Source organism: Orbicella franksi, chromosome 15, assembly GCF_964199315.1.
Source record: "Orbicella franksi chromosome 15, jaOrbFran1.1, whole genome shotgun sequence".
Lineage (NCBI taxonomy): Eukaryota > Metazoa > Cnidaria > Anthozoa > Scleractinia > Merulinidae > Orbicella > Orbicella franksi.
This window is the reverse complement of record NC_138159.1, coordinates 18,236,506-18,261,091: the sequence shown is the minus strand read 5'-3', so window position 1 is coordinate 18,261,091 and position 24,586 is coordinate 18,236,506. Positions and strand designations below refer to the sequence as shown.

At 39.2% G+C, this 24,586-nt stretch overlaps 2 protein-coding genes across 3 annotated transcripts; one reads left to right on the top strand and one right to left on the bottom strand.

The window, feature by feature from the left end:
- Positions 1-14,325, bottom strand: LOC145469437 (proto-oncogene tyrosine-protein kinase receptor Ret-like). Of its 2 annotated transcripts, XM_081453157.1 has the most exons (13): positions 13,968-14,325; positions 12,881-13,216; positions 7,414-7,731; positions 6,726-6,896; positions 5,056-5,197; positions 4,255-4,472; positions 3,758-3,942; positions 3,139-3,234; positions 2,594-2,758; positions 2,207-2,421; positions 1,869-1,909; positions 1,659-1,755; positions 1-1,579 (listed from the first exon to the last, which is right to left on the bottom strand). In XM_081453157.1, the coding sequence occupies exons 2-13, from the start codon at positions 12,984-12,986 to the stop codon at positions 1,384-1,386; spliced, it is 1,950 nt and encodes a 649-aa protein (XP_081309283.1). In that variant the 5' UTR covers positions 12,987-13,216; positions 13,968-14,325; the 3' UTR covers positions 1-1,383. The 2 variants fall into 2 exon arrangements, with proteins under 2 accessions (XP_081309283.1, XP_081309284.1); XM_081453158.1 differs by lacking the exons at positions 12,881-13,216; positions 13,968-14,325 and adding an exon at positions 8,361-9,473.
- LOC145469441 (uncharacterized) lies at positions 14,276-23,111 on the top strand. The gene is made up of 2 exons (XM_081453163.1): positions 14,276-14,366; positions 14,814-23,111. Exon 2 carries the CDS (start codon positions 22,062-22,064, stop codon positions 23,106-23,108), a length of 1,047 nt encoding a protein of 348 aa, XP_081309289.1. The 5' UTR covers positions 14,276-14,366; positions 14,814-22,061; the 3' UTR covers positions 23,109-23,111.
- Positions 23,112-24,586: the final 1,475 nt, after the last annotated feature.

Here is a 24,586-nt window from a genome sequence, read left to right as displayed (position 1 = left end):
GACACTGTCTTACTTCACTCAAACTGGAGCAGCTTACGACGAAAATACTTAAGCAAAATTCCAACAGACATAAACGCGTTGAGTTGTGGGCCAACTGAAAAACATGAAACATTTCGGGAATTTCGGACGCCATTTCCCCCGCGCCACATCCGCAAAAATCCTCGCAGCATGTACGCGCGTGTGCCGCAGGCGATGGCGCAATTTGTTCTAAAAATAGAATTATTGTCCCATATCATGGGGACAGCCCCCAATACTAGAAATGGCGCGCGCTTACGGTCTCCGTTCCCGATTATGGCTCCTGATTGAGAGGAATAAAATGAAGAACTAATACAAATACTGGTTATTCATGTGTTTTTTACATTCTATTATCATACCTTTGGGAGGCGCAGTGGCCTCATGGGTAGTGCTCGTCTCCGGATCGAGCGGTCTGGGTTCGAGTCTTGGCCGGGGACATTGTGCTGTGTACTTGGGCAAGACACTTTACTCTTACAATCTCTCTCTCTACCCAGGTGTATAAATGGGTACCGGTGAACTTAATCCTGGGGGTAACCCTGCGATGGACTAGCATCCCATCCAGATGGAGCAGAAATACTCCTAGTCGCTTCATGTTACGGAAACCGGGATAAGCTCCGGCCTGATGGGCCACTTGGCTCGTACACAGACTTTACCATTATACCTTTCCTGACACCCTGAGAGAGTGATAAATTCCAGGATGGTGTATTCAAGATGCGTATGTATCACCTTGCAGAGCAAGCTGGGGGCCAGTAAAAACCCGCAAATAAGAACCTAGTGATTTAAGAGCCTACAGACTGAAATTTGGCATTTAAATGCTCAGCAATATAAGAACCTGTTCAGTATGGCCAAGAAAAGTAGCTTCTTATACAAAAAAGCAATCACTCCAATACTGATGGCCTAAATTCTGGATTTTAATTCAGAGTGAAACTTCTGACAAAAAGTTATTCTGCATCTGTTTTCTTTGATTTACATTTTTTTTTTTGGATTTTTACTAGAAATACGTTTTCCATAAAGCTACAGTGCAATACAGACAATTTAAAATCTATATATTTTATGAAATAAAATATAGAAATGTATTGGTGTTCCTCTAAAAAGTAAGAACCAAAAATCAACCTGAATTGTGAAAAGCTACCCTAAAAGATAAGAACCTGTTCAGCGTGACCTGGAAAATTCTAGGTTCTTGGGTCGGGATTTTTACTGTACTGAATTTAAAGTAATCTTGATATGTCTAGAACGAAAACTCAAAAACCGAACCCCCTATTTTATTCTATTAAAAGTATAAATTTTCTTGTGCTGCTGAGAAACGTATATACAAAATGCCAACTTCTCATCATGTCGAAAAATCTTACACTCAAATCAGCATGTAAGTTACACGGCAGTGTTTTCGAGTTCCGTTCCTTTATCAGTGTCAACGTCATAACAGGGTGCGTAACTATAGTTTGCGTCAGCCATATCCAAATAAGGACAATGCTTTAACATCATCCGTTCAAGTTGCTTCCGGATGACAGCAAATGAAGGCCGTTCAGTTGGGTTTTCTTTCCAACACTGTCGCATCAGTTCATACCTGGATGGGAGAATGAGTGGTAAGTGTCAGTTATCATTTCATGAACAGAACGGGGCGAGATAAAAAAAAAAAAGCTTACATCTCATCGGAGCACATTTGTGGTTTGTCCATTCTGTATCCAGATTTAAGAGCCCCCAGAAGTTCATGATTACTTATGGTAGGATATGGAGTCTCACCTAGAAACAAAAAAGAAGGGAAAAATAGATGTAATACTCTATTAACTTATCTATGGGAAGCCAAAAGGATATATCTTCCAAACTGGCAAGGCGAAAGTGGAAATGCTACTCACCGATTGTTAAAATCTCCCAAAGTAGAATACCATTCGACCACCTGTTGATATGAATGACATCATGACACTATAAGATTTATGGTCATTGCTAAACAACTTCAAGCAGAAAAGAAAATAAGTACCATCCATCAAGCTAAGCACCTTACCTCAATTGAAAAATTTGCCTCCAGCAAACTTTTGTCACCAAATTATTCACAAAGATTAACTGCGAACCAAAACTAATTTTATTTGGGCGCCTATATAAATCACTAGATTTCCCAAACAGCGGTTGACTTGGATTTGATTAACCGCTTATTAAAAACCTCGCCGACTCCTCTCACGTGATATTTTTAACTTACACGTCGCTCTCTGTCGTGAATACTTGATCATGAATAGCTTCCGGTGACATCCATTTGATTGGCAATTTTCTGGTCTTTGTAGCATGGTACACTTTCGCAACGTACACGTTACGCGACAATCCAAAGTCGGCTATCTTCACCAGCTTGCCTTCACAAACGAGAACATTTCTCGCCGCTAGATCACGATGGACGAATCCTTTACATGACAAAAACTCCTGTGTAAAATAAGAAAGGGACGTTTTGGTCACTGCTACAGAAATTGTTAATGAAAGCTATTTCTTTCAGCAGGAACTTGAAGCAGCGATATGTTAATATGGAAAAGTCAAAGTATCAATCTAAATATTGCAAATTGCAAACATATTGATCTTTTAATGATCTAAATCATACCATTCCCTTCGCTATCTGCCACGCGAACGTCATTAGGTCAGCGGGTGTGAGAATATCATCGTCATGTAAGTTGTCTCTGTTAGTCATGAAATCCCTTTCTGGTCCACTGTTATCCCGAATACTCCGATAAGCGATTGTTGCACATCTGTTTTTGTCGCTGGTACACTGAAAAGGGAACAACCCTTATTTAAAGGCTGCTTTTTCTTTATCAACTGTAGTCCCTTTGTAAACTCAGTGTGGCTGCCTACTTCGTCTAAATAAATGCGTCCAATCAAAATAGTTTCTAACTGGAACGAACGCTCAGTTATTAAACAGCCGAGGAACGTCCAGTCATACGAGTCTCATTACAAAAATCGAGCCGAGAAGGTTCTCAAATCTAGCAGTTAGTATAGTCATCAAGCCCAAGTACATGGTCTAAAATCTCAGGCATTCAGTGGATTAAATAATTTGAGACCAGCACCCTAACCAGTAACTGCCTCCGTCTCCCTTCTCTGCAGAAGGTGCAAATTAAAGCGAATACAATGAATTAAACGTAAATACTTAACGTCATATAAGCTCCCTTCATTTATGACCTCTATGTTTTGACATCTTGAGCCGTGGTGGGGCGCTGCTTCTCCCGTCGCTTCGAAAGCTTGTTTGATCTTAAAAGTAAAACAATGTAGAAGAATTAAGCTCTATGACGTGTAAGGAGATCTCTTCGACATGCAAGAGTCTGTACTTTCACAATATCTGGCTCTCTCCATGCGCTTAAAAGTATTAATGGGTACAGGCAAATTATATAATTTAGGGCAACCTTTCTATGTTATACTGGCGAGAAGTTTTCTTGAAAATTCACATTTGACCTTGTTGTATAACAAGCTCAGAGAATTAAACTGTTTCTAAAATGTTTGCACGTTCCCCTCCCCCCCCCCCCCCCACCTCCTAAAAAAAGAAAAAAAAAAACTATGATTAATCAACCAGATGGAAGGAAGGAAAGGAAGGAAGGAAGCTCAAAACAATGCAACTTGTTTGAGGGATCGTAATTATGTTTCTGTATCCGTTCAACGGCGCCTTATCTTTCTCATTTACGCATGTTTGAATAAGAACAATACAAAGAGTTGGTCAGTAGGTTTTTCAAAACTTACTTACCAACAAGGAGTGAGATTTTCAGTTATCTTATAGTACCTGCTCTCTTCTTTTCCTGAGGTAGTGAAGTAAATCCCCGTTCTTTGCAAACTCCACTACAAGGAACATTGGACTTGTCATAGTACAGCAGGCCAATAAATTCAATATGTTCGGGTGATACCCGATTTGTTTCATGAGCTGTATTTCCTCGAGGAATTCTTGAATTTGTTCTTCTGTGGCACCATCTAGGAGAGCAAAAACAAAACTTGCAGCGATTACTCATCTGAAGATCGTTTAAACCAACAAGAATGAGGGAAAAACCGAAAACCAAGCTTATAGGAAGTGTCAGAAACGTATATCAGACGATTTTGACATGCGTCTATACTGCGAGTTGTCTAGCTACATAGATAAAAGGTAGTTTTTCCGGAACTGATAGTTATACCTTGTACACCCGCGCCTGCACGCGAACATGTCAGAAACCTCTATAGAGGAGAGAATAAAAAGCTATATACAGTTATATTTATAGGTTTTAAAAAGCTGACAAAAGCAAATCTTACTTTGTAACATTTTCACAGCAACGGTCAGGCCCTTATTCGTTTGCTGTTGTTCCTTGTCCGTCTTATGCTGCAAAGATTTCCTTCCTTTTCCAACCTCCATGAGTTCGTTTAGAAGCTCGCCCCTGTATACTTTCCCAAACGCTCCTTCTCCGATGATTCTATGCAAGGAAATGTCATCAAAAAGGACCTCCCACGGATCCAAGAGTTCTGAATTAGACCTGAAAAATGTCTATATAAGAATCAAGAGCTCAAGCCTTCCTAAGATAACATCATCTAAAGAATACTTTCTTGAAATTTCTTTGAGTACCTTTCTGGGAAATTTTAAATGCCGAGGCTGGGGATGTGTTGAAATAACGGGAAGAACACAATATCACAAAATCTTAGAAATAATATAAAAAATGTTTTAAAATCGCGGTAGTCCGATATGCAAACTGTTAAAGGCGATGCATATTGTAATGTAAATGAACGTCTTCTGTCGTCGGTAGTATTTTGAAAAAAGTCAAATTGTAGCACGAGAATTGGATCAATATTTATTTTTGCTTTGTTTTATTTGCGATTGGTATTACCTGTGTGATCTAGACCGCAACTATTGTACTGTTCATTGCACTGTTCATTGCACTATGGCTTACTTTACACCTCACTCAAATAAACTTCTTACGTGCAAGAAACGATGGTAGGTGACCGTCTTCAGTCCCATCATGTGTTAATAAATCACATTACAGATTATGCAGCCCTGTCCATTCATTAACTTTTTCTTAGCATTGCAATCTAAAGGAGACAAAGAGTATTCTTCATACTCACCGACTCTTTCTAAGATATCTCAAAGCAAACCAAAACACCACACTTAAACATAGCAAAGCCAATAGCGAGCTGCCCACAATCTTCGCTACCAGTGGCAAAGAGGATTCCCCCGTGCTCTGATCATGAGAAGTTTCATTTCCACCTGCAGAGGTTAGACACAATAAAGAGAGAAATGGAACAACGCCATGATGAAAACGAATTTTTTGACAGAAGTATTTTACCTTATATTTTTGTGTTTTATTTTTTTTAAACTCGAACAGGTCTGATTTAACTTGTTGTTTTCACTACTATTATTATTATCATTACTATTATTATTATTATCAGTACTATTATTATTATTATTATTATTATTATTATTATCATTATTATTATTGTTATTATCGTATCTATAACAAAATTCTCGACCGTGATTGGTTCTCCGCGCGCCTATTTGTCATGTAATCGGCGCGCGATCACGTGGGTGTCTAATTACAGGTATCCAGTTTGAACTTTTTGTAATTGGATACCTGTAATTCGATACCCACTTGATTTGCACAATTACGAGCTTTGGTGGATTTCATCTTAGTATTTCCTATAGCTGTGGAATGCGCTACTCACTCTCTTTCTTCGAAATTTGTTGTTTACACGATTAATTAGTAATTGGACCTCGTGTCGTACAATTTAGGGAGTAATCGTGCTTGTAATTTGAAATCGGTCTCGCGCTTCGCGCTTGTCCGATTTTGAAATTACTCGTGCGATTACTCCCTAAATTGCACTCCACTCGGTCCAATTACTATTACTATTACTTATTATTATTATTACTATCATTATCATTATCATTGTCATTGTCATTGTCATTGTCATTGTCATTGTCATTGTCATTGTCATTGTCATTGTCATTGTTATTGTTATTATTATTATTATTATTATTATTATTATTATTATTATTATTTTAGCGTTGCATCTTTTATTTCACTATGGTACAATAGTTAATACAGTATCATTGTTTATATGCCTTTGAAAGAGGAACTCGTCATACATTATCATTAATGACAGTTTGCTGTGGTCAGAAAACAAAATGAATTTTACAAACTCTAAACTGGTTACTGTGGTAACAATATTTCTGCTGAAAGAATTACAAACGATTTTGCTTCTACATTCATTGTTTATATGCTTGACAAGCATATAAACAGTATACAGGCAAAACTCTCCTTATGAGTATCTACATAATACGAACACTCAGGTCTGGCCCTATTGGTGACCGTATTAAAGACCATATTCCTGTCACGGCGTTTGCTCAGACCAATCTATTTAAGTTTGAATTTACCGCGAATTCAGAGCCCCGTGGGAACCTCAGTGACCAATCACAGCACAGGACCGACGTCATTATTTCACCGAAATAGTTTAAAAAATGAGGTCGCCATTTTTTTCCATATCAATGCGCGCTAATGTAGACCGGAACTGACCTATTTCGCGGGGAAAGAAGCCTGAAATTAGACCGGTCTGTAAAAATGCCGTGACATAGGCTTATTGTGGAAGTTGCAAGCTCATAGTGATGGACTCCTGAGAGGTTTCTTTGTATTCTTAAGACTCGGAAAAACTACCTCAGCTGAAAGAAACGAGAAGCAACAAACACCATCAAACAGAATCAATTTAAGGAGAAAAAAAGGCTTTCAAATAGGGGCATCTACCTTTACATTTGTGCAAATTGCAGCTCTCTGTGGAGATATTTGTCCCAGGGCAGTCCTTTCCGTTCCATTTTGGTGCTGGATTAGAGCATGTGCGAGCACGTGTCCTGTGTCCCCCTCCACACGTTACGCTGCATGGTTGCCATGACGACCACTGGCTCCAACTGCCGTTTACTGATGATTGCAAGAAACAAAATCCATGACATGAAATCTTTAAAAAGTGCCAAACTGCTGAATTTTGGAATTGTTAAAAAGTGATCGGCTTATGCTCTAAAGCGGCGTTTTCAGATAGCATTTTTGTACAAAAAGAATTCAGTGTTCACACAAGCGGCTCAAGCTCATGATGCGAGGAGTTCAAACGTTCAGCAAAAACGTGACATATACGGCCGACATCTACTATTACATAACGACCGAGTTTGATTACGCGAAACGTGACTTTCGCCTCGCAGCACATGGAAGAAACTTGAAATAGCTTAAACAAAGAAAGTTCTTGGCCATACCGGTAAAAGAAATGAAAAAAGATCTCAGAGGGCAAAAAATTAAATATCTGGTTAAAATCCGACAATAATCATGGAGAATCTTTCATCATTATACGACATGCTCTTTAATACGAATCTATGACACAAGTTCCCAGACTCTCGGACTTGTCATGAAGCTAAATTTCCTGTGAAGTGATCAACTGGTAACTAACCTTCAACAAAGCGGTAAACAAATATGGTCCAATAACCTCCCACGCTATAACTCCATAAACAATTGTCGGATTGCCCATGTCTGTTATATGTCTTGTCACCGTGTACCCCAGTCCAGCACTCGCGGCGATGTTCCACGCCAAAATACCAGAAGCCAATTTCATACACTTCACTAGCACACGCTTGAATTATGTCGGCGAATGAATTGGCCAAATCTGTCTCGTTGAGAGAGTACTCTCCGATTGATAATGGAAGAGCGCGTGGATTTCTTTTATCTTTGAAACAACCGACTGGTTCATACGGATGCATTGCCGATGTATCTGTGTAGAAAAGACCGTTTAGTAGAGAAGTCAAGCTATGAATTAGTAACCTGGATAGCTGGTGGTTCTTGATGTGCATTTCACGAAATGCTCTTAAGTCTCCACCGTCCCATTTGCCTTGCGGCATTTACTGCTAAACGTCGCTCGTTTACCCCTTTGCTGCTGCTTTCTTTATTATTTTGCACCCGGGCAAATAATTGTCATAGCCATTTGGTACAAATCATAAAACATCCTGAAAATAAAAGGCAACTCAGCTCCGAAATGAAAAGCAAGAAACATACTAGAGCGTCAAAATAAGCTAAAATAAATTTAGGGGAAAATCTTCAAACAAAGGCCTCTACCTTTACATTTTTGTAAATTGCAGCTCTCTGTAGAGATATATTTCCCTAATCGAGCTGAGCATAGTAAAATTAAATAGTATTTATATAAAGAAGTTTGTTCGGAGTTCAGTATTCACGTCATTCTCGGGAGAGCAGGACTGTCACATAAAGGAAAGAAGGCCCGTCACATTTATGAACACTATGAGAAATCCTCCAAAACTGAAGAATAAATACGGTAGTATGAAGAGTAGGACTAGAACTTTTATGGGAAATAATTCTGGTATTTTAAAGTATTCCGGTGTACTGTACCTAACCAGGGATTGCTGCACAAAACGGGCTCTTAGCCATTAGCCCAATGGTGTACGCTTTGAAACCATGGCAACGCTAGAGCACATTAGAGTGAACTGAAACAATAATAATAACAATAACCTTTTGGCTCAAATTCTAAGTTCAAAAATCATCACTGCATCGAGTTGTATCTACGAAAAGTGTCATATCGTTAGAGTCTTCGAAGACTGAGCTCGTTTCGCAAAATACAAATCTGTAATTTGCGAAACGGCGCGCTTCTGACTTTTGGCTCAAACTCTTTGTTCAAAAATCATCACTGCATCGAGTTTTATCTACGAAGAGTGTTAACGAATCGAAAGAAGTAAGTTACATACCATATGATAGTCTTCGAAGAGCTCGTTTCGCAAAATACGGTACAGGTTTATTCGTTTCGTTTCGTTTCGTTTCGCAAAATACAGTAAGCCAAATAGATTGATAAAGATTATTAAAGGGCACGGGGAATCGGGGATGTGTTCTTTCGCCTCATTTTCCCTTTTTAGACTGAAGGAAAAATAATGGTAAAAATAGGTTTACCCTTTTAATAATATTCCAATGATTGGTTGAATAATTCGCTAGTTTCGGTTTTGTACTCTATCAAGAGGCATCCCTTACCAAACCAGCTGTATTTTTAAACTGATTTTAAACTGTTTTGAATGTATTTTGATGATTTAAAGAGTATTTTGAAGTCACTATAGGGTATTTTTGTGCTATTTTGTACAAAATTCAAAATTTTGCTTCTTGTTTGTAATGTATTTCAAGTATAGTTAGAACCTATTTCATGACCTGGGAATGATTTTCACTCTGTTTTTAACGTAGTTTGAGCTCAAAACAGGGTTTAAATAGGGGATTTAAAATCTATTTTAATACTATGGCTACAAAAGTTTCGTTCAAACAGTTTAAAAATTCTAGTTAAAGCCTGTTTTGAAAGTTATATTGGCAATGGTTGTAGGTTTAAAAAGTATTTTACAAATTTTCAGTGTTAAAATACTCTTTAAATAGGGTATTTAAAATGTAGTTGACAGGTCAAGAGCATAAAATATGTTTTAAATAGGAAGTTTAAAACCTATTTGAGATAGCAATTCATATTAAGCTTTAAAATACAACCAAAACAGTCTGTTTTAAACATATTTTAAGTTTTAACCAGGTGAGTACACTATTTAAATAGTAGTTTTAAATAATAACAGCAATGTCTATCTTAACAACAGATTTTAAATACACCATTTTTGCACTATTTCTAAATCTAGCCCACTGGAAATTTATAACGCAATCAACATAATTTGCATCCCCTTTTTGAAAACTGCTTGTAGTTTCTTTTCACTCAAGCTTTACATACAAAACCTTTAAACACAATGGTTCTCAACTGTAGTAGGTTTAGTTCACATTTTATCTAGAAAACAGCAGGTAAGTTCTATATTATATGTACCACACTGGGCTAGCACAAGCTATCGAGTGGAACTTTTTCGCCCACTGTTATCAACCCGAACTGTACAGCAGGAATACAAGAAAAATAACCACGCAATGTTTCAAAAGGGTGGCGGGAGAAGTAATTTTGAAAGCAATTCAAGCTCTTCGATGTCTGCATGGACATGTACAATATACAAGTCTTGGCAAAAGTGTCATCACTTTAAAAATTTACCAGAAGCAATCAAATTTCTGAAAGCAACAACTAATAACTCAAGGAAAATTGATCCAAGTAATTGGTTGACATTACTTATTATTGGTTGGGGCCACCCCTAATGGCAAATCATGCCATCACTCACAAAGTAGACCAGAATTAAGATAAATAAATAAATAAAATAAATATACATTTATATAGCGCCATTTTCCACTAATTGTCCATGGCGCTTTACAATACTTTAAAATTAAAATCCTAATTCTTTAAAAACCTAAAATCCTAAATCCTAAAAGTTAAAATCCTAAGAATAAAATACGCTATATAATACAATTAGGCTAGAAATAAAAAGTAAAAACTACAAATCAAATGCACGCTTAAAAAGATAAGTCTTAAGATTAGCCTTAAAAACTGCCTCTGATGATGAGAGCCTGATCTGGAGGGGTAGTTTATTCCAGAGCCTTGGTGCCGCCACGGAAAAAGCCCTTTCACCATACGTTTTAAGATTTGCTCTAGGCTCATCAAGCAACCTGTTGTTTGAAGATCTTAGTGTCCGACCAGAAATGTTAAATCGCAGTAGGTCTCTAATGTAATCAGGGGCCAGTCCATTCAGAGCTTTGTAAGTTAACAACAATATTTTGAAAATAATCCTAAAATGAACTGGCAACCAATGTAAGCTCCTTAGTATTGGTGTGATGTGTTCCTGCCTTCTAGTCAAGGTAACAAGGCGAGCTGCAGAGTTCTGTACAAGCTGAAGTCTATTAATCAGATACTTTGGGAGACCATACAGTAGGGCGTTACAATAGTCCAAACGCGATGTTATGTAAGCGTGAACAATAGTCTCAGTAGTACTCTGGGATAGGGATCGCCTAATTTTAGCTATACTACGAATGCGGAAAAATGCGCTCTTGCAGGTTATTTTAACGTGTTCTTTGAAATCCAAACATTGATCGAATGCAACTCCTAAATTCCTGGCCTGTTTACTAGACTTGATTACTTCATCACCAACTCGTATATAGTCGAGGGGTGGTCGTGGACGATATTTAGAACTAATAACCAAAAGTTCAGTCTTATCCCGATTTAACTTAAGTTTGTTGCGCAGCATCCAGTCCCCAATGTCCTTAACACATAATTCTACGGCCATCTTTGAGCTTGATAGATGATTAGGACAGTTGGACGTAAACGACAAGTACAACTGTGTGTCATCTGCATAGAGATGAAACGGTATGCTATGCTTTCTGGCTATGTCACCCAGCGGACTTGTATAAAGGGAATACAACAAGGGTCCCAGTACAGAACCCTGTGGTACCCCGTAGGGTAAATTCTTCTTTGACGATTCAATTCCATTAACAGAAACAAACTGTTCGCGTGAGTGAAGGTACGAATGAAACCAATTAAGAGCAGTGTTCCTAATACCAAAGCGATTCTGTAGTCTAGATAACAAAATCGAATGATCGACAGTATCAAACGCAGCCGATAAATCAAGCAATAGTAATATAACCGATCTGTTATTGTCAATAGCCTTCAAAATATCATTTTGAACTCTCACAAGCACAGTCTCTGTACTGTGATGAGATTTATATGCCGACTGAAATTCTTCTAATAAGCGATCAAAATCACAAAAAATCACATCTACTCAATATTAAAATGAAAATTTCAAGGTACATGTAACTTGCTTGCAGTAATTGGCCAATTATTGATTGTGGTCAGTCATCATGTACACGCTTCAAGATTACATAATTTACATAATTTTGGCAAAGAGTGTCCCACTCACAGTGTGCATGTGGAAGGTCTCAAAACAAATCACAAGAAATGACAACCACTGAACATGAAAAAGAAAATTGTTTGTAGTAATCAGCCAGTTACCTATTGTGGTCACTCATCATGGCATACATGCTTCAAGATCTTGCAAAAGTGCTGTCACTCACAAAGTACACCAAAATCAAGATCTCACAACCAAATTCCTTTTTTTTTTTTGTTCTTTCAAACAATTCTTTTTTTCTTGTTTCCCATATGAGCAGTTACAGTTTTCCAGATTTTACAGTCATTTAATTTTGAGGTCAAAAGTGGTTTGAACTAATATTTGTACAACAGTTTAGTCATTATTGTTAACAATGTAAGAAATCCATTTTTTTTTTTGTCTAAATAGTTTTTAATGATAAAAGTTGTTGTTCCAGTCTGTTATGAGCAGACTTACGTTGAATTTACTGCTTGGTTTCAATGACAGATGCTGTGACCAGGCTAATATTATAAGAATCTGTGCTCCGATCTGTTAACAAGAGACATTCACTACTAACATCACAGCAAGCTGGCAAAAAGCGCCCGTTCGTTTGGTTTCAAAACCAAACAAATATATGTATCAAATTCACAATAACTGTGAATAATAATTATTATTGAATGAGGTTGAGCGAAATATCATGATTTGTCAGTGGCAAGCAGATCAATTATTTGCCAAAGCTGAACGCTGACGCAAATAATTGATCTGTGACCACCCAATCACAGCTCAGGGAAGTGATCTGCCATTTAAATTATTTCACCTGAGAACTTGGTTCCAATTACGCATGAGCAGAATATTATTTGCAGCAAACACATTTAGACGGTACTACGCATGAGCAGACCATTATTTGTAGGCAGTTATTTACAGGTCACTTGGTGGGCTCTCGGCCAGTGAAAAGGAAGAAAAAAAATGCATCAAATGATAAAAAGATTTATTTTTCAGTTGTCAACAACAAGATTTCAGAGCACCCAGAGGCCTTTGCGCATTTGCTTGTGTGCCATCTTGCAAATTAGAGCCCAAGCTTCAAGATCTTGCGAACAACAACTACTGAACCAGGACTTGGAACATTTCATGATTAATTATGTACATGTATCAATTGCATTATCCACTTACCCATCCATTCATGTCCTAGTGGGTTATTCTGAAAATGGTTAAATTTTCTCTTGTTCTTGAAAACGTTACAAGCAAAAGAGAATAAAGAACCCTCATTGGACCACATAAAAACGCCTTCGTGGTAAATCACGCTGATTTCGCAAATCTTTCCCAACTTGTTTCATCTGCCTCGGTTTCTTGCAAAGAACGAAATACTTCAGCTAGTTTTCTGTGTTTTTATCCTTGTCTTATTACTTCATCCTCTTGTCTTTCATTATTTTTTCTTCTTCTTGCCAGGTAATTTCTTCTTCCTGAACCTTTGTTGTGCTTAGCCATATTTTTTGGATATATATCAACCTGCCACATAAATATAGTGCATTCATCTAATCAAATATTTGGTGAATTTGAACTACACTGAATGCTTGTCTATCCCCCACTGAAGGTCAAAACTAACATGTGCATGGGGAGAAGTCCCTATCACTAGTCCCTTCAACCATTTTCCAGAGCCCCTTTGTGTGAATATCATTTTTGTCAAGAAATCTACAATGTAATTACAGGAACCATAATATAGAAGAATGAAAATAATTAAAGTAAAATTAACGATAGAAACAATAGGGCGAATGCAGGTTGAGTGACACCTAACGTCGCAGCCAAAATGTAAGGATTCTGTTCATGGTAGGCTTGATTCAAGCTTGGATTTCATGTGTTATAGCATGCAATTAGTTAATAGATGAACATGTATACAACACATTCTCGCACGACAACAAAGTGCGATTCGATTCATTCGAATGCCCCAATTTTGTTCTTCGAGAGTTCGAACCCAATCGTTCGATTAAGTTCGATTGATTTCGATAAAGTTCGTTTAATCGAACCTTCGATTTGGTACGCGATTAGTTACGTCTGGAGCAAAGCCATACATCTAAGAGAAAGCTTCTTTTATGAATGAACATTTGGCGCATCTTTCGAACAAGAAATCGCCAAGCTTTACCCGCGAAACTTAACTGGCGTATGTCTCAATGTAAAATACCTGAAAATACGCTTGAAAAAGTTACGAGGGTTGTAAACAAAAAAATGGAGTTTAAGCAGATAAAATAAACAGATAACGTACCGTTAAAAATCCTGGGCTAATAACTATATCCAATGTAGCACTCCTCTTGCTTCGTGTTGGCGGTCGTAACTTTTGGCGCAAACGGATTTTCCGGTCGATTTTCCGCTGACCCGCCGATGCAATACTCTGATGCGAGCATTTTGGTCAGCTGTGATTGCGTGAAAGATCATGCGAGTGACCACGTGACTTGTTTCCATTTCAAAATTGTTGTGTAAAACGAAGGTTTCGTTCCAGCTGTTTAAAACCAGTGCAACAGTTCATTTGTTTGTTTTTTTTTACCTTTTACTGGACGAAAAGTTAAGGGACCGAACCGAATCATATGACTCGTGGGTGCAGCGACCATGATTTGCCTTTGCGATGGATTTCAACTTGGTAATGTCTCAAGGAAATGCCGTGGAGGTAAGCCGACCATCTTCTGTCTTGGTGTGTCTTTCATTCAAAGAGATGCATGTTCATATAAGTACATGTAACATATTTGTAACCACATCAGCTGTTTTATCGAATTAGATGATTGCCTATGAAACATAGATCTGAATTTTGAATTGTTCTTCGTCCAGTCTACATAATTATAGGTACTGTTTTATATACATGTATGATCAGTTATATGGCAGTTACATGTTTACAATGTACAACTGTGTATGCCATTTTTGTGCAGCCGTAAATTACTCATCCATTGTGATCATTTTACTATCTTGACATGGCATAAACTGATCGATCTCTTCGTAGGGAAATTAAAGTGCGAACTGTGGAAGTTGAATCAAACAGTTTGTTTTTGTTCAAGTGGAAAGGCAACTTTATAGACTTAACATGATAACATGCAATAAATAATTTTGTTTTTATTTTCAGCTTTGAGAAACAGGAGATGGAGAGTGGTGCTGCCCTGTTAGGGCCAAAGTCTCTGCAAGTCTGATGGGGTCTTTCAACTGCCTTCTGGTTACGAAGTTATTGCTGCAATTCTGCAATCGTTGGTAAATTTTTAAAGGAGGAAATAACTAAAGTTAGGGTTAGAAAGGAAGCTATACGTAGCTACTACAGTCATGCCACATCAGTGAAAGTACAGTTGTTTCTTGTTGGAAATGAATGAACCTTACAACTTGATGAGATAATTTTTGTTAACTTGTAAATAATAATATTATCAATTATATATTACATACACTGCGGCTACAAAGTTTATTTTAAGAGGAACATGGTATGCATTAATTAATTCCTTCATGTTGGAATACTGTAGTTTTTGTAAAACTTTACCTCAAATTGCACAAGACCTTGACTTGTGACAGCTTGGGTTCCCTATAACTTACTGCAAGTGGTTTTGGTTTTTTAAGCTTCATTTTGCCAGGGCAGGAAAAAAAAAATGAAATCTAGTTGCACAGTGGGCCAGTCTATTTCAGTTTTCAGTTGGCTCCACTAAAATATTACTAATGCCCAATGGGCATGCAAGGTTCACGCTTTTATCAACTACATCATTTACTAGTTGCTATCTATAGTAAGTGATAGACTATAACAAAATGAGTTTACTGGTACTATGAAACTAGGTGAAAGAAACTACTAACAGTGGCACAATAATATTGTTGTGTCAGATACAAAGTATGCTTGGATTTTAAATTAATCCATGCTTTCAACTCACTGTTTTGCTCATCTTGCATGTAGTCTTAAGTTTTGAAATAGGTTTTGATTGGAAATTGTTATTCACAAGATTGCATGTACTGAGGCTAATTTCACTTGCCCACCTTACCAGACCTCCAAACTTCTGTTTTCACTTGCCCAAGAGCAAAATTTACTTGCCCCAGGCAATGGGATGTTTGTTTTTCCCTGCCCTGCTTGCTAAGACTACAAGTATTCCCTCTTTGGCCTAGGGTCTCTTCATATGAGCCCGGTCAACCGGCCTAGCTCGGTTTCTGAGATCTCGCCTCACCACTCTTTCTTTCATAAAAATTTTGATGTGTTCATATATGTATGAGAAGCCAGGCTGGCCGGGTAACTGAGATCTCGATTTTTGCATCCAAGATCTCGGTAACCAGGATGAGAATTTTCCCATACGAACACTCCAGCCCGGGTAACCAGGCTGAAACTTTTTAGGCAAAATAGCTTTGCTTTTGCAACACAGTGTCCAGTTACCGGGCTCATATGAAGAGGCCCTTAGTCCATGCTTCATGCATGACGCGAAAGAAAATCAACATTTTTTCTTGCGGTTTTCATTTGCATCACACACAATAGACTATGCGAAAGAGGCCGGGACTACTCATAGTCTGAATATCTGTAGGCCCAAAAAGATGGTACAGTTTTAATTGCTATATGCACATGTACATGTACATGTTCATAAGACAAGTCCATGACTCAAAATCAAACCTACAACTTGCTTGCAACTGTAACATGGACCACATAAATGATGCAGGGTTTAATTGTAGCCTCAGACATTGCTCAATGACGAAAGATGAACAAAACCTTTGCACGACGTGATCATCACCTACTAAATGTACAAAAGTCACACATAATGAGTTGTACTCTCTAAATTGGCCAAAGGGTTCCCTTGATTAGAAGTGATTGATGCATGTACTTCATGTCCTTCATGTACGTTTAATTACAATGTATATATTTCCCATGTACAGACCAGGGTTGTCATTAATTTGTTAGTCACCTGTAGCCTTATTCTCCACACCCATAGAAAATTTGTTACTTTGTGGGTGAATTCTCTAAACAGCAGGGAATTTCACCCATAGCATCAAGGGAAAATCAAGCATACTCAGCCGTAACAGGTGTTATGGTTAACAGCCCTTAATGACAGCCCTGCAGACATAGCATACCGGTACAAGTCAATAGCCTGTATTTAGCCTTAAAATGAGTGATATAGAGGATGTTTTATACTAAGTAATTGACCCTTAGCCTCAAGTTCTCAATTGGCATTGATACATGCATGTTTCTTTGACTCCTTTACATTGTTTGCAATTCTTCTTAACAAAGAAAATATGTAGCACTGATGATAACCGTGCACTCAAAAATGTTTTGGTTTTTAAAATTTTAGTAACTTTTAGCCTTTTATAGACAAAAAAATATATTATTGCAGCCTCAACTGTTATTACAGCTTTTCATATACAGATACAGTAAGCGTAGAGCTACATTTATTATACAAGCAAAGAAAGAAGTAGAGCCAAGCACCCCCATCAAGCTTGAGTTTGCCCTACACTGACTTCTAGCATGTCATGTGTTGTTCACAGCTAGAGCAAAGTTACATGTAAGTTCAAGATTATTTAGCACTATTGTTATGCTGTTTTGACACTATTTTTAAGCTATTTTCACATTAGTTGATGCTATTTTAGTACTATTTTATACTATTTTTACTGTATTTTCATACTGTTTTTATGCTATTTTGTGCTATTTTTGCGCTGTTTTATACTATATTACTGTATGCCATTTCAAGACTATTTTAAAGCTATTTTCATATAGTTTTATTGTATTTGACATATTTTTTTCATATATGATCCACTTTAATTTTTAAACTGTTTAAAGTACTATTGAAATATATTTTGAGACAGTGGATTTCAATAGTGTTTTAAACAGGTTTCAACACCTTTAAAATCAGTCGAAAAATATGTTAAAAATATAATTTTGCACCTATTTTAAACCTATTTTGTATAAAATACTTTTAAAATTGTCATTTAAACTAGTTTTAAAATAGTCTTGCAGATTAAAAGCTGTTTTTAAAACGATTTGTGTCCTGTTTTTATTCCGAATGCTGTGTTCCTCGAGAGATTTTTAAAGTAGTTACAGACTATTTTAATTATATTTTTAAACTTAGCAAAGGATTTCGAGTTTTGGAATTTTAACTATATTTTTAAAAGCTTTTCAAAATACATTTCAAATTTTGTTTCAATAGTGTTTTAAACAGGTTTAAACACCATTAAAAGCAGTCGAAAACTACGTTAAAAATACACTTTTCGCCCTGTTTTTAATCTATTTCATAAAATAGGTTAAAAACAGTTCTTAAAAATAGTATTTAAATACATTTAAAATAGTGTTTGGTTTGGTAAGGGATGGCTCTATACAATATCATGGCCCGTAATAAGCGCTAGCTCCTGTTGCAGGAAATACACTGATCCTAGTCACAGACTGATACTTTCCGATATTTTTCATCAATGAAAACGATAATTGCCAAAGTAAAGCAAACTGCTAAAGTAAACTACATTAGCACTGGTTCACTTGTAAGCGACCTACATTCGTTGTACTTTGAGAAAGATTTCATGAACAATGTTTCCGAGTGAGCGATAGAATAAAAATACTATACCCACGATGAAACTTGCATAAGAAGCATTTTATAGGAAGTTTTCTATGGCTGAAATATGAACTTGTTGCTTGCAGATGCGGATACAGTGTATCGACAAATAACACCTACTTGATGCCAGCGATGTCTTGCTCTGCAAAAAACCGCCATTCGGTCTAGCCTGTAGTATAACAACTCCGATGAACATCAATCCGCAATGAACGATTCCTTGCTTGAAATGTTCACGGGAAAGACGCCTCATCGCGATAGCTTTGAGAAGAAAAATATTCAACTCGTCGCACAAATTATTGTAGCGAAAATAAAACGAACTGAAAGATTTTGGTAAAAACTTCAACACTTTCCAAATCTATTGGTGATTGAGAAGCATATGGACACCATATGCTCCACAATCACCAAATAGATTTGGAGAGTGTTGAAATTGTTGACAGGTCATTGGCGTGGCGACAATGACTAATCCATAATTGACGATTAGCATTTTATGCGGGATTGGAAAGCTATTATTAAAAACAAACACAAAGCGCTTCCAAACATTTACAATAACATTAAGAATTTTTAGAGTCATTAAGAATACCCTACTCCTTCGAGACGTGATTTAGTTTTATCACACATTGTCTACATATACCAAGCAGGACGCTGTTAGACATTTGCATTTTTACCTTTGCTGGAGAAGGCAACAGTGGTAGCCGAAACGTTCAGTATACATTTTTAGCCGGTGTCAACTTCTTATTTCTTTTTACCAAAATCTTTCACATGCCTGGCTAAACACCGAATATTTTTAACTTAAACAAACTTCCTGCCGTTCGTTGTTTTAAAACAGGTGATATCGAGAAAAGGATTTCCTAATTTGGGCCGGCTGGCTGAGTGATTAATGCAGGACGCTGGTAAATTGTTTGTTTAACCGACCACAAGATGTCCAGTATCAAAGACATTAATATTTTCGTCGTTCATTTCTCAAAGATACTGACGTGATACCGTCGACGCGCTTTTAAGATTTTACTTGAGAGCGGAAATAAAAAGAAAAAAAAATATGACAAGTGGATAATGTTGATACTATGTGGAAATGCAGCAAAATTCAGCTGTGTTACCAGCGGAAAACTACTAGCTTTGCATATCTTTAGGGGGAATATAATGTGATCTTTTTGGGGGAAATTTTTTCTTCGGTCCCATGAGAATGGGTCCTAAGTAAGAACTATTAAAGTATTGGTTTTGGAAAAAAGGAAAAAGAGCTAATTACTCGTCATGCGATCACGATTCTCAATGGCTGGTGATCAGTTAAAATGTTCCGATATGTCAGTAAAATTGGGCACCCGTTTATTATAATAAAAATTATCGATAACTTTAACCGTTGAATTTCTAACCGGGGACTGTTGCAAAATGTGTAATTATTTTTAGATTGTATTTTACGACATTGCTTACACTTCTCCAAATTTTATTATTTTTTTTAATTCATATGTTATAATATATAATTTAAAATTTATTTTTCATTTATGTGGAATACCTGTGAATTAGTTGGTGTGTCGACACTCCATTGTGTAATGTCACACCTGGATAGCTAAGCGAACTATACATTATAATATAGATAGGACCCTGCGCGCGCTCTGATTGGTCAAAAACCCATGTTTTATCAGAGTATAAAACATAGAAAAAGCTTGTTTGATTGTTTTTCGCCACATTACCTCTATGTCATAGAGCAAATGAAGAAGCCTAAGCGGTGTATTACACTGTGATAAAACACTCCGGACATTTGAGAACACTCGAGAAAATCTAGCCTGCGGCTCGTGTTTTCTACATTTCCCTCGTTTTTTCAAACGCCCATCGTGTTTTATCACACTGTAATACAAGGCTTAGGCTTCTTTATTTGTTAAATGAACTTGTATTGTATTTTGCTATTGTATTGTATTGTATTGGAAAAGGAATGATAATCTATATAATTTAAAATCTATTGGAAGCTAGGAAAATGTTTTTGGTTCCGATTCTAATCAAGTACAAGACTAATATTATAGATTCAGCCAAGCCTAAAAGCGGAACTCCCATAAAATACTAATCACATGACGGGACGCACGGGGCTTCTACTGTAAGTACCGCAGAGAAATGGTAGGAAATTTTCCTAGCATTCCTTACATACTCTCACTAGGGTTCTTCGTCTTGCGGCCAGGGAAGGCGTCATAATCTGTTTCAGTGACATGTCGATGGTATTAAATAAAAAATAAACCAGAAAAGGCCGATGGAATATGAGACAAGCTTTAAAATGAAGTCACGATATTAAGAGTGCTTTAGAGTCCCAGTCACTATATTTCGGCCAGACTGCTCATAACCGAGCGTTCAAACATTTTTCCTCTTTCCATTTCACTGAAAGCCAAAGTCCTCTCGAATTAGTTTAGGGTCCCTGCGACTCGGAAATATCGCCCAAATTCCTGGATATCGACCCAAAGTTGGTCAAAATCACGCTGCGCGTAGCCCTGGCCGGTCTCGGCGACTTTCTAGTCACTAAGTGGGTTAAAGAGGGGCAATATTTCGGCTAGACTGCTCATAACCAAGCGTTCAAAAAGTTTTCCTCTGTTCATTTCACTGAAACCCAAAGTCTTCTCGAATTAGTTTAGAGTCTGTGAGACTCGGAAATATCGTCCATATGTTGGAAATCGACCCAAGTTGGTCAAAATCATGCTGAGCATAGCCCAGTCTCGGCTACTTTCTAGTGACTAAATGGCTATACTTCGGCCAGACTGCTCTTAACCAAGCGTTCAAAAATTTTTCCTCTGTCCATTTCACTGAAAACCAAAGCTTCCTTGAATTAGTTTAAAGTCCCTGGGATTTGAAAAAATCGCCCAAGTTCCAGGACATCGACCCAAAGTTGGTCAAAATCACGCTCTGCGTAGCCCGGTCTCCGCGACTTTCTGGTCACTAAGTAAGTTAAAGAGGGGCTATATTTCGGCCAGACTACTCATAACCAAGCGTTCAAAAAGTTTTCCTTTTTCCATTTCCCTGAAAACCAAAGCCTTCTCAAATTAGTTTAGAGTCCCTGGGACTCGGAAATATCGCCCGAAATCCGTAAAATCGACCTAAAAGTTTGTCAAATTCACACTCCGCGTAGCCCTGTTTCGGCGACTTTCTAGTCACTAAGTGAGTTAAAGAGAGGCTATATTTCGGCCAGGGATCTCATAACCAATCGTTCAAAAATTTTCCCTCTCTTCATATCATTGGAAACCAAAGTCTTTTCGAATTAGTTTAGAGTCCCAGTAGTATAGAGGGAAGTAAACAAATACCATTTCGCAGAGGGAGCCTTATTTCACCTTATCGCAGCCCCCACCATCAAGACCGGCCCTCACAAGCTCGGGCCGGTTGAACCTGGAGACTGCGAAACGGTGAAATAAGGCTCCCTCTGAGAAATAGTATTTGTTTACTTCCCTCTATACTACTCACAACAAACGGCCCCTTCACAACAAAGGAGTGCGTCATATTAGAAACAAGCGAGCCGGCTGTTATACCGCCCGAGCCGGGATGACTCGAGCGCCAAACAAGTGTGGGTGGCTGACGTGGGGCCGGAAAGAAAGCTGCGGAAAGCGTTGTTATGGGGATTATTGCGGGCAGCACAACTATCAGCTGAAAAAAGGAATGAAAATGCCAGAGCCCTGCAGAGTCTGGGGAGTCGGCCTTCTGTGCAGCTACTCTCTCTGCAAGCCGTGCGGTGGTAACGCGCTAAGAATGCGGCTTAACCGCAAGCGGGAAAAAGCAAATAGAATTTTTCAACTTGTTTTGCGCGAGCTGAAAGAAACACAGCAGTTAGAGAAATGTAACCTTCGGTTATAACGCAAGGAACTATGTCTTCCAACATTCAAGAAAGACTGGAAGAAGAACTCGCAAAAATTGATCCCGCGGTATTGCGTTATTTCGACGAACTTCTTGCAGAAAACGCGCCAGCGGTAAGAAAGATTGTCCAGAACGTGCTGGATGAACCAATTTCTCAAGAAACGCAGGCGCATCTGCAAAAGCCACTTCTTCCGAAGCCTTACCAGCCAAGAGCCCCTCCACGCCAAAGAAAGTCGAGAAAAACGCAGGAGCTTCTGAGGGAGTACGACCCCTTCCCTGCGCGGAAAATCAGAACAGTGTCAGACTTTCAGAAGGATATTTTGGACCTGTTCGATGACGCAGAGAAAGAAGGGGAAGAGAGCACAGGCCGGCGTTTCATTCGATGGCGCTTCATCAGAGGTCTGGGGAGAAACCTAACGCCAGACTTTATGGCGAATATACGCGAAAGAGTAAGCACGTCCTTCTATCTGAGGCATGTTTTCGCGTACCAGTTGCGCAACATTGAGGATGGAACGGTGATCGTGTACTACTCGAACCCCAAGGGCTCACAGTGGTTCAACAAACTGGAAGACGCGGAAAAATGGCTCATCCGCCAGGAAGAACTGCGTCTCGACAACGAAAGAGTTGAAAGGCCCAGCACGAAGTGGGTTTTTGAAAGCTTTTTCAACGTTGACTTGAAGGTTGTGCTTGACAGGCAGCCGTTGGTGGGAACAGGGCCTTTGCCTGACTGGCTGCGCAACCTTGCCCATGGCCGGGCGATGGTTACTTTGGACACGTTCGAAGACAACCTGAGCCTATGGCGGTGCCTCGCTGTGCACCGAGGGGCGCGCGCAGACCGTTGCACGAAAGAAGCTCGAAGACTGGCCCAGAGTTTCCATAAGCTCAAGACCATTCCACCGAACTTCAGAAAAACGTCTCTGGACGAGCTTGACAAGGTGGAAGCCCATCTGAATGAGGGCTCGCTAGTCTCATCTTGGCTCGGAATACGTGTCTACGAGCCAGAGCGTCTTCGAGACGGAGAAGTGGTTTGGCGCCTAAGAACAAATCCGAACCCCTAAATCAAAAACATTTTGACGATAGGTGTCTACGAAGGCCACGCTTTCTTGATAAAAGACATCACGAAGCTGGCGAAAACATATGCATGCACTCATTGCGGACAGAGATTCACACAAGCTTGCAATCTCAAGCGGCATCACGAAACCTGCAAGGCGGGAAAAGCGGTAATCTATTTCCCGGGGACAAAAGTGGAAGCGCCCCTGACGGCCTTCGAGAAAGTGATGTACCCCCCGAAGGGCTCAGCATCCGTTCAAGCGATTCTGTGGCTGGAGCGAGAAGCGAAGCACCGGGGAATCCACATCCACCACGCAATGTGCGGTCATGGGGGCGAGAGATGGCTAAAGCGGGGAAATGGAAAAATGAAGGCCTCTCCTGTTGACGGGTACAACCACGAAACGATGACGGTGTTCCAATACCACGGCTGTCCCTTCCACGGATGTCCACGTGCACCTGCTTCCAAAAGAGCAGTGGGAAAGAATTCGCGAATGGTGCGACCAGGTACCAATATTGGGGTTCAACTCGGGCACCTATGACCTCAATCTGATCAAAAACTACTTTGCCGGCGTTCTTGCTGAGAAAGAAAAGAAGATCAGGGTCGCGAAAAAGGCGAACAAAGTCATGTTCTTGCTCACCAGGGGGGCCCGTTTCCCCGACATCATCAACTATCTCGGCCCGGGGACGAGCTATGACAAATGGGTGAAAGCTTACGGATGCAAGACAGTGAAATCGTGGTTCCCCTACGAATGGTTCAACACCTACGAAAAGTTGGATTACCCCGGGCTCCCTGAATACGAGGCCTGGTATTCGAAGCTGAAGGGCGGCTACGTTCTAACGCGGGAAGAGTGGGAGGGGTGCCAGCGGCTGTTCAAAGAAAAGGTTATGCGCACATTCAAAGACTGGCTGTGTTATTACAACAATCTTGATGTGGCGCCCGGCCTCGAGGCGTTGGAAAAGATGAAAAGCTTCTACACCCAGAGAGGAATCGACATTCTGAAAGACGCTGTGAGCATCCCCGGGGTCAGTTTGCACTACTTGCTACGGGAAGCGATCGAGCGCGGCGCAGACCTTTATAGCCCTGGCAGAGAGGCTTACGAAATGTTAAAAAGGGCGGTTGTTGGCGGGCCGAGCCTGCTTTTCACAAGACGGCACGAGGCCGGTGTGACACGGATAAGGTCGCATCAGTTCGAAGAACCGCGTCTTTGCAAAAAGATTCTCGGTTTCGACGCCAGCGCTCTCTATCTCTCGACCATGCTGAGAGAAATGCCATGCGGGAAGGAGAAGGTCAAGTACTACAGCGATGACCGCCAAGCGGAAGCGGCGGAAGTTCTGATTCGCCGGTTGAAAGCCGGGGAGTGGTTCGGCTTCGCTTAAATCGACATAGAGATCCCGGAGCGCTTGTGGCCAAAGTTCGAGGAGATGTGCCCTTTCTTCTACAACAAGCAGGTTCCCGCTGAAGCTGTGCCGGAACACATGAAAGAGT

Coding starts and splice junctions, on each gene's coding strand:
- LOC145469437 (XM_081453157.1), bottom strand. CDS start 12,986: ATGTGGTCCAATGAGGGTTCTTTATTCTCTTTTGCTTGTAACGTTTTC. Junction 3,943..4,254: donor TGCTGTGAAAATGTTACAAA/GTAAGATTTGCT, acceptor TTGCTCTCCTAG/ATGGTGCCACAGAAGAACAA. Junction 2,422..2,593: donor GGCAGATAGCGAAGGGAATG/GTATGATTTAGA, acceptor TATTTTACACAG/GAGTTTTTGTCATGTAAAGG.
- LOC145469441 (XM_081453163.1), top strand. CDS start 22,062: ATGTCTTCCAACATTCAAGAAAGACTGGAAGAAGAACTCGCAAAAATT.